Source organism: Alligator mississippiensis, chromosome 1 (assembly GCF_030867095.1).
Source record: "Alligator mississippiensis isolate rAllMis1 chromosome 1, rAllMis1, whole genome shotgun sequence".
NCBI lineage: Eukaryota > Metazoa > Chordata > Crocodylia > Alligatoridae > Alligator > Alligator mississippiensis.
The window spans coordinates 226,926,283-226,939,764 of record NC_081824.1 but is presented as its reverse complement, the minus strand read 5'-3'; the positions used below and the strand labels follow the sequence as shown (position 1 = coordinate 226,939,764).

The window sequence follows — 13,482 nt, the reverse complement described above, 5'->3', positions numbered from 1 at the left end:
CTCTTCAGCTAGCTTCAGCCTCAACTGTGAAATCTCTGTAATTAGGGAAGAAAAGGACCTGTTCCTGATACCAGTGCAAGGTGTGGTTACAGGCTAGTGTCAAAGACTGCCTATACATGTGCTCAGGGATGGGAGGAGGGTGTTTTAATTGGAGCGATTCCTGGACAGCTGCTTTAATTAAAACGACTCACCATCACATGTATTAAGCCCCTGCACGTTCCAAAATGGCCACCGAATGCTTTATCCAAAGCTCATTCAACAAGGTTTAGATAAAAGTGTCCCCACAGCCATTTTGAAATGTGCAGGGGCTTAATACACATGACAATGAGGCAACACTGGAGCATCCTAATTATAACATGGAACAGACTTGATTAAATCGCATTCTAATTAGAACACAAACAAGCACGTTTAAAGGCACCCAAAGAGCCTGATCCAAAGCCCACCAGGAGAAACTCACAAGCTGATAATCGTGTCATTCCAGTCTGCATTGTCCGCACTGAATGCGTGGACTTACCTGCTCATAGATTTCAACAGCCTTCTGGTACTGCTCCAACTGCGCAGCATAAGTAGCCACCTTGAGCAGACACTTATTGGCTGAGCTGCAACCAAGGATTACAGTTATTGTAAGGACTGGCACAGAGCAAACTGGTATAAACACCAAGTTACCCAACAGATACCATCACTAGTGAACACATTCAAAACCACTGCCCAGTAGAGTTACCCATTAGCAACATGTATTTTCCAAATGCCCAAATTAAAAAAATCCTAGCAAGACCTTATTACTCTCCAGGCCTATTGCAGAGTTATAGAAAATGATTTTCTAGGGGTCTGCAATAATATCTTGAGCCCCATGTAGACTAAATGGTATATGCATTCAACCATCCTACCCCATCTGTACAGGAAACAAAAATCTAAACAAAGGCAAGTACCTCAATAGGACCCCAAAGATTTACATTTTGATAGCCAGACAGACAAATGAAAGCCAGTGGATTTCAGTGCCAAACTCAGAATGTTGATGTAAATTCAGGTATCTCGTTAAAGCCTCAATTTTAGGAGAGGCATACAATAACAATGCAAGTTTAGTACTAGTCATGGGCAGGGGGAGGGTTCACAGGCAGACAAGATAAATCCAGTTTAAAGTCTTTCCTGCTTAAAATAATTTACTCTATAAAGACTTGCCTGTTGGATTCTTCTCCTTTGTAATAATCTGCAGCTTGTTCATAATGTGCAATTGCCTGAAAAACAGAATATTTTCCTTTTACGTATCAGTTTTGAAAGGAGATTTTGGAAGGGAAAAAAAAATGTATTGTGAAGATGTGGATTTGTCCAAATTCCTCAGGTTTTAAAGGGAAGGTATGACATCCCAATGCTCTTTTTCTGTAGGCTTTCAGTGCCAAATCATTATAATCCACCTCCAGTGGAGTCAGAGACCTCCAGCCTTCAAAAATATTACTACAGCTACATATCTTAATACTGCACATTAGGGGTGTGCAAAATGGGCCATATTCGATTCAGATTTGGCCCAAAATCGGGGACAGCAATTCGATTCATTGATTCGAATCACTGTCCCCAGTTCAATTCAGAGAATCAGTGATTCGGACATAGACAAAAGCTTGAAATGTTTTTTCTACACACCTCGAGGTACCAGGCGTGGCTCATGAACGCTGCGATGCTGGGGTGCGTGGAGCGTCCCACAGGAGTGTGGGGTGGCCCACCGTGTGCTCAGCGGCAAGGCCAGAAGTGGACTGGAAGTATTTCCAGTCCAGTTCCGGGTCTGGCAGGGAGCACCCTGAGTGGTTACAAGTTAAGAGGCTGTGACTTGGATGACTGCACAGTCCGGTGGGTGGCGAATTGGCTGGAGGGTCGCACCCAGAGAGTCGTGGTGGATGGGTCGGTTTCGACCTGGAAGGGTGTGGGCAGTGGGGTCCCGCAGGGTTCGGTCCTTGGACCGATACTCTTTAATGTCTTCATCAGCGACTTGGACGAGGGAGTGAAATGTACTCTGTCCAAGTTTGCAGATGACACAAAGCTATGGGGAGAAGTGGACACGCCGGAGGGCAGGGAACAGCTGCAAGCAGACCTGGACAGGTTGGACAAGTGGGCAGAAAACAGCAGAATGCAATTCAACAAGGAGAAATGCAAAGTGCTGCACCTAGGGAGGAAAAATGTCCAGCACGCCTACAGCCTAGGAAATGACCTGCTGGGTGGCACAGAGGTGGAAAGGGATCTTGGAGTCCTAGTGGACTCCAAGATGAACATGAGTCGGCAGTGTGACGAAGCCATCAGAAAAGCCAATGGCACTTTATCGTGCATCAGCAGATGCATGACGAATAGGTCCAAGGAGGTGATACTTCCCCTCTATCGGGCACTGGTCAGACTGCAGTTGGAGTACTGCGTGCACTTCTGGGAGCCATACTTCAAGAAGGATGCGGATAACCTGGAGAGGGTCCAGAGAAGGGCCGCTTGTATGGTTAAGGGCCTGAAGACCAAGCCCTACAAGGACAGACTAGAGAAACTGGACCTTTTCAGCCTCCGCAAGAGAAGGTTGAGAGGCGACCTTGTGGCTGCCTATAAGTTCATCATGGGGGCACAGAAGGGAATTGGTGAGGTTTTATTCACCAAGGCGCCCCCGGGGGTTACAAGAAATAATGGCCACAAGCTAGCAGAGAGCAGATTTAGATTGGACATTAGGAGGAACTTCTTTACAGTTCGAGTGGCCAAGGTCTGGAACGGGCTCCCAAGGGAGGTGGTGCTCTCCCCTACCCTGGGGGTCTTCAAGAGGAGGTTGGATATGCATCTAGCTGGGGTCATCTGAACCCAGCACTCTTTCCTGCTTATGCAGGGGGTCGGACTCAATGATCTATTGAGGTCCCTTTCTGACCCTAGCATCTATGAATGTATGGTCCCCCCACACCCGCCTGGCTCAGCAAATCGGCCACGGGGGGACCCTGGGTGCCGCCCCAGACCCAGGAAGCACCAGTCGCTGAGCCGGGGGGTGGAAAGGAGGGCCTCCCCACGTGCTCTCCGGCTGACCAGAAGCGGACTGAAAGTGCTTCTGGTCCCACTTCTGGGTCTGCTACTGAGTGCGCTGGAGAGTCCCCCATGCTCCTGTGGGATGCTCCATGAACCCCAGCATCACTATACTCACGAGCTGCCTGCTACCTCAAGGCATGTAGAAAACACATTTAAAGCTGTGTCTATGTCCAAATCTCCAAATCTATTTGGAGGGTTCCGATTTGATTCAGAGAGATTAAAGGGTTCTCCGATTCCATTCAGATTCAGAGATTTGGCCACCAAATCTGGCTAAATTGAATCAGGGACTGAAGCTTCACACAGCCCTACTGCATATGATCCTAATGAAAATGTAGAGAGAGCTCTCTCTGCCATTTGAGACATGCTATTATTGACATAAGTTTGCACAATGCCAATAACTACTTTAATAGTATTGCAATGAAAAGATAAGCTTATTACTAAGCCAGTGGCATTTCAGTAGGACATTGGACTAGACGACTTCTGGAGATCCCTTCCAGCTCTACTTCTCAATAATTATGTATGGGCGCTGAACACCAAGATCAAGAGTAGGAGTTGACAGGATCTGACATTTGCTACGAGAAGTAGAATTTATCAGGCAAGCCTCTCTCAAATTGAAATACAGAAGATGAGATTCCTGATGTACTATCATTATGCATGCACAATTGAGGACATACATCGGTACTCTTGAGAACAACAGATTTACAGGATGCCATAATATTAACAATTTCATTCAGCGAGTCTCAGGTACAAATGGGGATGTGTAATGTAGGTGGTCTTAGATACAAGTTGCAAGGTATCACTTTGCTCAAAAGTCATGGCTTAATTTTTTAAAATTAAAATCACAGAAGTCTAACTTCCTCTTAGATACCACAGTGGCAAGCCTGATCTAAGCAATGAGGCAGGCAGAAATCTAGATATGTTTGGACACTAAGTATTACTGAAAAATCAATGGGCGTTTGCTTAAGCAAGGGCTCCAGGGATTTGATAGAAGATATTTTGAAACCTGTATTGTCCAACATGTGATGTTAGCCTTCTCCACTCTGCTGTTCTAAATAGCCCCTATCTGTTAAGATGTCACGTGTATACATCACCTTGCTTTTCTGTCAGGCTAGGCAGGCATCACACAGTAACAGCTTCCCACCAGCACTTTAGCAAGTGAGAATAGAACCTTCTTTTGCCATAAAAAGAACTTTTACAAAAAGAACTATAAAAAGACCTCTCATGTACGAACTGAATGTGTGCATTTCATTTATAATAAAGAGAGGCCAGGATTTCTGAGGGTGATCTCTTTTATTGGACCAACTACTTATTGGTCTAAAACATTAGACAAACTTTTGAATGCAAGACATTCTTCACTGAATGTCAAAGATGAAGAATGTCTTGCATTCAAAAGCTTGTCTAGCTTTATCCCAACTACACAGCTGGTCCAATAAAAGCTATCACCCTAAGAAGCCTTTGCTTCTGGCATAATCTGTGGACTATCACAGCTACATCACTCTTGCACTACCTTATTTATAACACACATCTGGATGGATAATTAATATGAATTTTGCTCAGTGGTCACTGAAACTTTTGCAAAAAACCCCAAACAAAAAACAGATGAAGTATTAAATAGATGGGATATTTATTTTAAAGACAGTCACATCCAGCTCATTTGATATGGTGGGCTGGATCTGAAATGCAGGGTCTCTCACTGCAGCTGCCACAGCTGCTGCGTCGGCATCAGCAGCCAAAGCATCACTAGCTGCTCAATGTCCCCCAGCCACCCTGTCAGCAAAGCCAGCATGCTCAGGCCCCAGCTTAGCCACCTGCAAGGTGTATATGGCCCTGTTTTAATACAATAAAAGCTGATTTGGGATCTAGGTTAAAGGTTAGTCAAAAAGTTCAGGATCTGGCCAACATTTCAATAAGAAGCTAACAGGAGATCAGGAAAATGTTTGAAAGTGTTGCAGAGTTCCTCAGAGAGGTTGTATTGTGTTGTGACATGATTGACGGTAGTTTTACCAAGATGTTCGATTGTCAATTCTTATGGGATCAGATGGATAGGGATGACCCTGACTCAGGCAAGGGGTTGGATTAGATGACCTATGGAGATCCCTTCCAGCCCTACTCTATGATTTCTATGAAGACTGAGGTACCGTGCCTGTCCACCACTGCACTGTCAAATATTCAGTTCCTAGGGGTGAATGGGCAGGGTCTGCAACAAACAATCAGCTCAAACTTATTTTCACTTTAAAGCTTGATATGAAGAATACAAGCTAGATCTTATAGGCCACAGTCAGAAGCCAGCATCTAAAGCACTGCATACTGGATACCAAGTGCTGATGACAGAAGAACTGGTCAGTCTCTGTAAAAGGACAGCCCTTTCATTATTCTATACACTGCGGTTAGAACAAAGATTTGGTTGGTAGCCATATTCAAGGTGGGCATCAGCTTTTTTATTTTAAATGCATCGTGTCATTCAGCTCCCCCTGCCTTACAAAAATGCTCCTGTGGTTCTGCAGTAGCTGATGAAGCGCTTCCCAAATGTGCTTTTTGAGGTAATGGATTTCATCTCTCTACTCTTGCAACATGCTCTGCAATGACCAAGAATAATTAAAGCCTTGGTCATTAAACGAGCTTTAGTTAAAGCACCACTGCCACCATTCTGAAATATAAGGATGCTGATACACAGGATGCAGAGGCTAGCTGGAGCGTGCCAATTAGCATGCTCCAGCAGACTATTAAATCGAGTCTGCTCTGACATGCCGTAACTATAGCACATCAGAGCAGCCTCCCAGCACATCTACAAACACCACAAGATTCAATGAGACTCAGAACTTTGCACCAGTTCTGCTGGAGCTACAGGTCAGGACTGACGCAGAGGGCAGGGAGCTATCTGCTGTGCTCAGCACAAACATCACCTTGGGGCTGTAAACTGGCCTTTGCTTGCAGGGTGAAGGAAGAGTCTCTCTCTTGTCTGGTTTAATCCGATTAGAGTGACACACATGGGGCTAGAGATCTCTTTTCTTTCCCAGCCATGCAAGAGCTGTAATCATACAAACAGCTTCTGTGCGATTCCAGCTCCTCCAACAGTATTTCCACAAATGCCTTTACACTGACCTGCAAGGCAGCATTCTGCATCATGTCCAAAATAAGATCCTTGCTACTATGAGCAGACAAGGGTCTTTGGGTAAATGTGATCTCTTTTATTAGACCAAATAAATAGTTGGAAAAATTGTTCTTTGCAAGCTTTAGGGCACAAACCCCCTTCTTCAGGCATAGGGAAAGTCTGCTGGTGTTTGTGCGCTCCCCTGGGTGGAATAGAAGTAGAAGCCAATATGCAAAATGCAGGTCTGTGAAAATGCAAATGTGTGGCTGCAAAGATTAGAGGGGATGGGAGACAATAGGTGTGAGAGAGGTAGCTGGGGGAAAAGAGGGCAATGCTGACCTGGTGATAAAATGTAGTTGGTAAAATATAAAGAGGTGACCTGGGCTTATCATGGCAGGCAGGTTATAATGTACCATAAATCCAATGTCTATACTTAGTCCATGATTTTTGTATAGCACTAGTGTAAACCAAGAGCAGCTCTCAGTCTGGGAGACTGTACAGGAGATGCCACTTCTAAGCACTGCACAGAGGAAGAGCAGAATCAAAGACGCACCCCTCTGCTTCAGGCCTGCAGGCCAGAATCGAAGCTTAGACTGCTGCTTACAAGAAAAGGAACTTGCTAGGAAGGGGTGGGAAGGGGAGAACAGCACAAGGGAAAGACCACAAAAGTTACCGAGATTCGATCCCAATGTAATTTCTACCAGGGGTCAACAACATACAGTCCCCAGAGCCATTGGATCTGGCCTGCAGAGTCGGGGGGTGCTTTGCACACACCATGCCACAGCCAAGTAATGGAGGGGGTTTGCTTGCATTGTGGCTGGGCCGCACACTGGGTCAACTGCACCAGCCAGTCTGGGATTCAAGCAGGGCTGATGCAGTCTACAGCTCCAAAAAAGACTTTGCTAAATCACTGAATTACATCAATCACACTAACTTCACTCACGTTACCCACACCTAAGCCAGACCCTAATGTCATGAACTGGACTCTTCTGGGAAGTTTCTGCAGGCAGAGGCATGATGTGGAACCATCTCCCACAGCTCTAATACCATGTTAGCACAACAAGCAGTATGGTAACAATGAGGAGTCCTGCTTGTGCAAAAGGCTTACCTTTTCAATGTCAACCAGCTCAGTCTCATATATCTCTGCAATGGTGATGTGATGCTTGGCAGCAATAGTAAAACGACCCTAGGAGGAACACAAATGGTGACGCATACAGGGTTTTCTCTCTCTCTCAAGTATGTACATCTTTAAAATACAAAAAAAAGTAGTTAATCAAGCCAGGTTGCAAGATATGCATTTAAGCTGTTACACAACAGGATACCAACCAGTTCTTCACGCCCCCCCCAGCTTCCCCACCCTAGCAATGCTGCTTCTTACCATGTCTGTGTAAATATCAATAGCTGCATTTAAGCAGTTGATGGCCTCTGCAACGTAAGCATTTGGGGAAAAAAAACGACAGTCAGCAGAGACAGCCAGGTATTTAACAGTTTCACCTTCCACATGTCTGCTCAGACCACCGAACATAAATAGATGGCTTCAAGTGGCCACCTACCCAGGCTCTGGAAATACAGGCATACATTCTATGTGACCAAAATAGTGATCGAACAAAGCCCTCAGGAGATGCATTGTGTGGACAAAGTGCACCCATACCTGAACATCTGGTCAAGCTGAACACTCAGAATTCATGGAGAAACGTACTGCCCATAGGCAAAACTTTGTCCTGACAACATTTTGGTATTGAAAATAATTAAACCTTCAAAACTAGGGCGCGAATAAAAATGGTCCCTTCCTTGCCCTGCCTATCCTCAGGATCTATTATGTTGCTTCTGAAAATCTGCACAAAAGAAACAAGACTTCAGGGTAATAGAATACCTACTGCTGGTAAATTCACAAGAGCTCTGTCAATATTATTCAGTATATAAACAGAAAAGCAGCTCACATTAGGACTGGTTTGTTTGCAAATTTAGAAGTGATAGGCAGCAACAGCAGCAATCTTTCCTGGTGTTGGGCGCAGCCTGCGCCCAGCACCAGTCCCAGGTGGCAATGGCAGCCTCCTCTCATCCAGGGCGCAGATCTGGGGGCTTGCACCTCCAGGAGGGCTGCCAGGCTGTGCCAGACTCCTCCGGGGATGCAAGCCCCCGAACCTGCGCGCCAGATGAGAGGAGGCTGCCGCTGCCACCTGGGACCGGCGCTGAAGCTAAGTAAGCCTGGCTTTGAAACTCAAAACATTTAGAAACTTTCGAAATGTTTCGAGTGCCCTCGTTTCATTTCAAAGTTGTTTCGAAGCCTTTTGTTTCGTTTCAATTTCACTGTTTCAGGCTCAAGACATGTCAAAACAGCTTTGAAACGAAACACCTGGCAAAATTTTGCACAGCCCTGCTCTTTTCCACTCCCCACCAAAAACTGGAATCTCCTAAAACGTGTGTAATATGTTACTGTGTCACAGTCCTGCTTCTTTCTGGGGGTGAGCGATCATCATAGGTTCTCACCAACGACAAGAATGTTATATCCTCTACATGATCTGTTGCGAAATATGCAGACATGTTATTAGTCCGTGTTGTGCAACACGATGAAGCCAAGATGTGCATTCATCCTCTGAAAGGGCACTTCCATACTACAATGCATCTTTGCTCCTACTATTTAGCTGTGTTGCCTCTCATAGGGAATAGGCAAAGTTCTCAGATGTGATTAAGATCTATTCAAAGACCAACTGCCTTAGTCTCAAGACCTCATACCTCTGCAGAATGTAGATATGGTACACTGAAAGGAAAGCTCAGAGTTTGGCTTAGGGAGTTTAAAAGTTTCACTGATAACTGGTGCAGATCATCTTTCATGCAGGTAAGTGATCAATCTCTGGTTTCAATACTTAAACCAAAAAGAAGAAACACCAGCAGTGGCTTGAGCACAACAACAGAATGGGGTAATTTACTTGGGTATTTCTTACAATAGATCCCAAAAGTCCCAACCATAAGTAGGTAAAAATACTCAAATAGAATTAGAGACAGCTGGCATTATCTGCATTGCTTACAAGGCTCATTTTGTGTTGGCACTTTGGCGTGGTACAGAACTAAAAATGGTTCCAGCAATGGTTGAAGCTTAACAAGGGAGAAATAGACTTGTGCGTTGCACAGCCTGGAAGCTTAATGGGTCTCCCGGCAGAATAGCAACTGATGATTGCTCAGGAAGTCAAAAAGGATCTCTGTGGCCTGATCTGAAGCACCCTTATCACTGCTGGGGGTTACTGCATCTATCACACTCCTAAACTTTCTTGGTTTAGAAAGAGACAAGGCCCAAATTCTGCTCCCAGTTACCCCACAGTAAAACCAGAGTAATTGCTGGAGTCTCCCAATTCACTCTAAATGTATGCGAGTATCAACAGAATAGTCTGGCTCACAGCATACAACAGAAACAAATGCATATTATTTCTTTAAACTTGCAAATCTCCAGATGTGCATATGGGCCAAACCAGATCTAATGTGACCTAGCTGGTGAAAAAGGAGTTATACTTCAACAAACTGAAATCAATCAGGTAGAAACACAATAAAATTTAGCACGACATGCAGAACCTTAAATAAAATATGAATTGTTCCATTCTTCATGAAGGAGCTGATAGTCTAAGACTATACTTCTCAGTACTGTGCAGAAGACTACAGGGAAGATCAAATATGTGGCTCAAAAAAAAAAAAAAAAAGAGAACCCAGCATGCCTGTTGCTATGCCGCTAACAGAATTTGCAAAACCTTGCATGGTATTTCTTTTGCCTTACCTTGTGGATCTGCTTTTTTGTAAGCATTCCCAGCATCCACAAAACAGGTGGCCGAGTCATGTTTACTCTGTAGTTGCATATGGAGTTTGGCTGCCTGACAGAATGCATTTCCTGCAGCTAAGAGAGAAATATGGTTTAAATTTATGACAGTCCTGACAGCATAAAGATGAGTATGACTGCTTTCAAGTACCCAAGGAATTTTAAAGAGATACAGCAACAATGATATACGTGCCTTTTCTCCCAAGTATCAAGCTTGTGCTGTCGGATACACATGCACCATGGAAGGATTGAGAGACTTAAGACAAGGTAATACTGATTAACATAGTAAGTAGAGTATTGTTATCCTAAAGCATGCAAAATCATGGTGCTATCAAGCTAATCATGGTGCAAGATCAAGCCATAAAAACAAAACTATTTGTGGCTGCACCCACTTTCAAAGGCAAAATCCTGACTGCAAGTGTAAAAAATGCTGTTGACTGCTTAACTACATTGCTCTACTCAGACACAGGCTTCCCCTCAATAAAAAGGAAGGCACGTACCAATGTTCATGTCTGCATCTGGAAAATACTGTTGTCAAAGCAGCTTACTGAAAAATTTAGGATCATGCCGTCTGTTCCTTCCACAGGTGCAATTTGCATGTGAAATTCAGGAAGTGAACCATGCTCCTCTGGCAACAGCTGCAGTTTGACTCATGCTTCACAGAAAGCATACAATAGGTGTGTGGAGGTGCCATATTTTCTTCACATATACATGCACTTTTTTCCCCCCTAAAAAAAGCCCCCAAACTTGGAGAGTGTGCGTTATGCAAGGAAACTGATTTTTTGCTCAAGATAGAAGATGTTGCTTTGATCCCTGCTCCACAATGCTGGTAGCCATTTAGGCAGCTGAAGGTGTTAAATGGCCCATTGTTTTTTTACTTCACAGGTATTAAAGATCACCTCTCCTTTTTAATCTTGAGGTTCCACTAATGAAACTAACCTTCCTTATTAGGGAAATTCTGCTGACTGCTAGGGCTTCTGGTCTATCCTCCTATTTCATAGCTCTTTGGCTCTTTTCAAGATCAGAGGTCCACCCATGAAAACCAGATGCAAGCAGCAGCTAGGGTTTTAGTTAAGAAAGGGAAGGTGAGTCAGCTGAAGGTTAGGCTCTGTCCCTGTTCTCTGCAGTCATACCTTCGGGGAAAAAAGTTATTTTCTTCATAATGCCTTTCATAAACAAGGTGCATCTTATGGTTGGAGGTGTTGTATGTGATAGAACATGGTACTCTGATTTGCAGTTGCATTTCACCCTATGGATGCCAAACTGCTGATGCAAAGTGCCTGAAAACAGAAGAGTCCCCAGTCCTTGAAAGTTGATGACATTACAATGACTGTTTCTGTCCGAGCATGATATTTATCAGTTCCCAAGTTCACTGTGTGCTACTCAATTCATTTACAGGAAAATTTTCAGACACAACAGGCACTCTACTACCATCGACTTTCAATACTGCTGCATTTTCAAGCATGATTTACACACACTGGTAAAAAGCTGCAAAGTCTCTTTTTCAGTCTCATTTGCCAAAGGAAACAAAGGGATTTCTTCCCAGTATATGGCATTTTTATTCCCAGCTTGTGGAAGTCTGAAGAGATGCCATTGTATTGAACTCCCAGTTATCCTTTCCACAGAACCTCCAAAGTCACCTTGGAAAATTATTTTTCCTATGTATTCTGAGGTGCAGTACAAAGGGGAAGGTCAGTCTGTTGAAGGTCAGAGGTAACTTGGCCGTTGAAAGCCTCTGGGTAATGGTCAGAGGGGAGAGAAACGGTGGGGATGTCATGATGGGCATCTTCTACCGACTTCCGAACCAAGAGAAGGCGGTGGACGAGTTTAAACAACTGATGGAAGTGTCCAAGTCACAAGACTTGATTCTCGTGGAGGACTTTAATTATTTGGACATCTGCTAAGAGGGAAACACAGCAGTGCACAAGCAGTCTAGCAAATTCCATGAATACGTTGGGGATAACTTTTTGATTCAGATGGTAGAGAGGCCAGCGAGAGGGGAAGCTCTTCTCAAGGAATTGTTTGAGAGTGTGAAGGTAGAAGGCAACTTGGGGGACAGTAACCACGAAATAATATTAGAGTTCAAGATCCTAAGGGGAGAAAGGAAAGAGCAGCAGAATAAGGACACTAGACATAAAAAACCCCAGACCTTAACAAACACACAGACCTAACTGCAGAATCCTTTGGGAGGCAAGTCTGATGGGAAAAGAAATCTAGTAAAGCTGGCTATGCTTTAAGAAGCCTCTTTTACGGGTGCTGGAACAAGCTAACCTGATGCAACAGAAGAATGGAAAGTCCAACAGAAGGCCAGCCTGGCTAGAGAGCAGTCTCTTTAATGAGTTGAAGCTCAAAAAATAATTTTATAAAAAGTGGAAATTTAATCACAGCACTAAGGAAGAGTATAGAAATATTGTAGAGGCATGCAAAGAGAAAATTAGGAAGGCTGAGGCATTTGAGATGCAGCTGGCAAGGAACATTAAAGGAAATAAAAAAGGGATTATTCTACAAGTATGTCAAGAGCAAGAGGAAGACCAAAGAAACCATAGGTCCTTTATGGAATACAGAAGGCAACCTAGTTATGGATGATGCACAGAAGGCTGAAATATTTAATGTCTTTTTTACTTCAGTCTTCACAAATAGGAGCAGCTGCTACCAGATGATGACTGTAGTTGGCAGCAAAGACAGAGAAGGAGACAAATAGCCTAAACGAGAAAGAACAGGCATGGGATGACTTTGAGAAGCTAGATGTTTTCAAGCCAGCAGGGTAGGATGGGATGTACCTGAGGGTACTAAAGGCACAGGCTGAGATACTTTTAGAGCCATGGAGGCTGGGTGAAGTCCCAGATGATTGGAAAAGTGCAAATATAGTGCCCAGCTGTAAGAAAAAGCAGAAGGAGGAGGATTCAGGGGAACTAAAGACCAGTCTGCCAGACCTTGATACCTGGAAAGATCATGGAGCAGGTCCTCAAAGAATCTATTGTTAAGCATTTAGTCTGATCAAGAAGGTGATCAGGAAGAGTCAAAAAGAATTCACCAAGAGCAAGTCTTACCTGATCCAACTGATTTCATTCTATAAAGGTAACAGACGTAGCGGATGGGGAAAAGTAGTGGATGTGATATAATCTCAACTTTATCAAGGCTTTTGACATGGTCTCCTATGACACTTGTTAACAAGTTAAGGAAATACAGATTATATGAAAGTACTGTAACATCAATACATGATTGGTTGGATCATCATGCTCAACAAGTAGTTCTTAATGGCTCAACATCTAGTTGGGTGGAGATATCAAGTGACGTTCTCTGGCGTCTGTCCCGAGTCTAGTATTACTCAATAACTGCATTAATGATTTGGCAAATGGGTTCAAGTACACACTTAGCTAATCTGCAGATGACACCAAGTTGGGTGAAACTGTGGACTCTCTGGAGGGTAGGACTAGGCTCCAGAATGACCTGGCTAATACTGAAGAAATGGTCTACAAATCAATCAGGCCAGATTCAAAAAGGACAAGTGGAAAGTCCCACACTTGGGAGAGAATAACTGCATGCACAAATA

The 13,482-nt window shown here is 44.0% G+C and overlaps 1 protein-coding gene across 2 annotated transcripts in view; it reads right to left on the bottom strand.

Annotated features, from left to right (window-relative positions):
* Positions 1–13,482, bottom strand: part of NAPB (NSF attachment protein beta) — a 49,785-nt gene that overhangs the window by 10,045 nt on the left and 26,258 nt on the right. The window contains exons 3-7 of one of the 2 annotated variants that reach the window (XM_019491051.2): positions 9,891–10,007; positions 7,503–7,549; positions 7,233–7,310; positions 1,180–1,235; positions 515–599 (exon numbers count right to left, since the gene is read on the bottom strand). In XM_019491051.2, coding sequence (XP_019346596.1) covers positions 515–599; positions 1,180–1,235; positions 7,233–7,310; positions 7,503–7,549; positions 9,891–10,007 — 383 coding nt within the window. Of the gene's footprint in view, positions 1–514; positions 600–1,179; positions 1,236–7,232; positions 7,311–7,502; positions 7,550–9,890; positions 10,008–13,482 lie in introns of those variants that run through there. The other variant, XM_019491052.2, reaches the window with a different exon arrangement.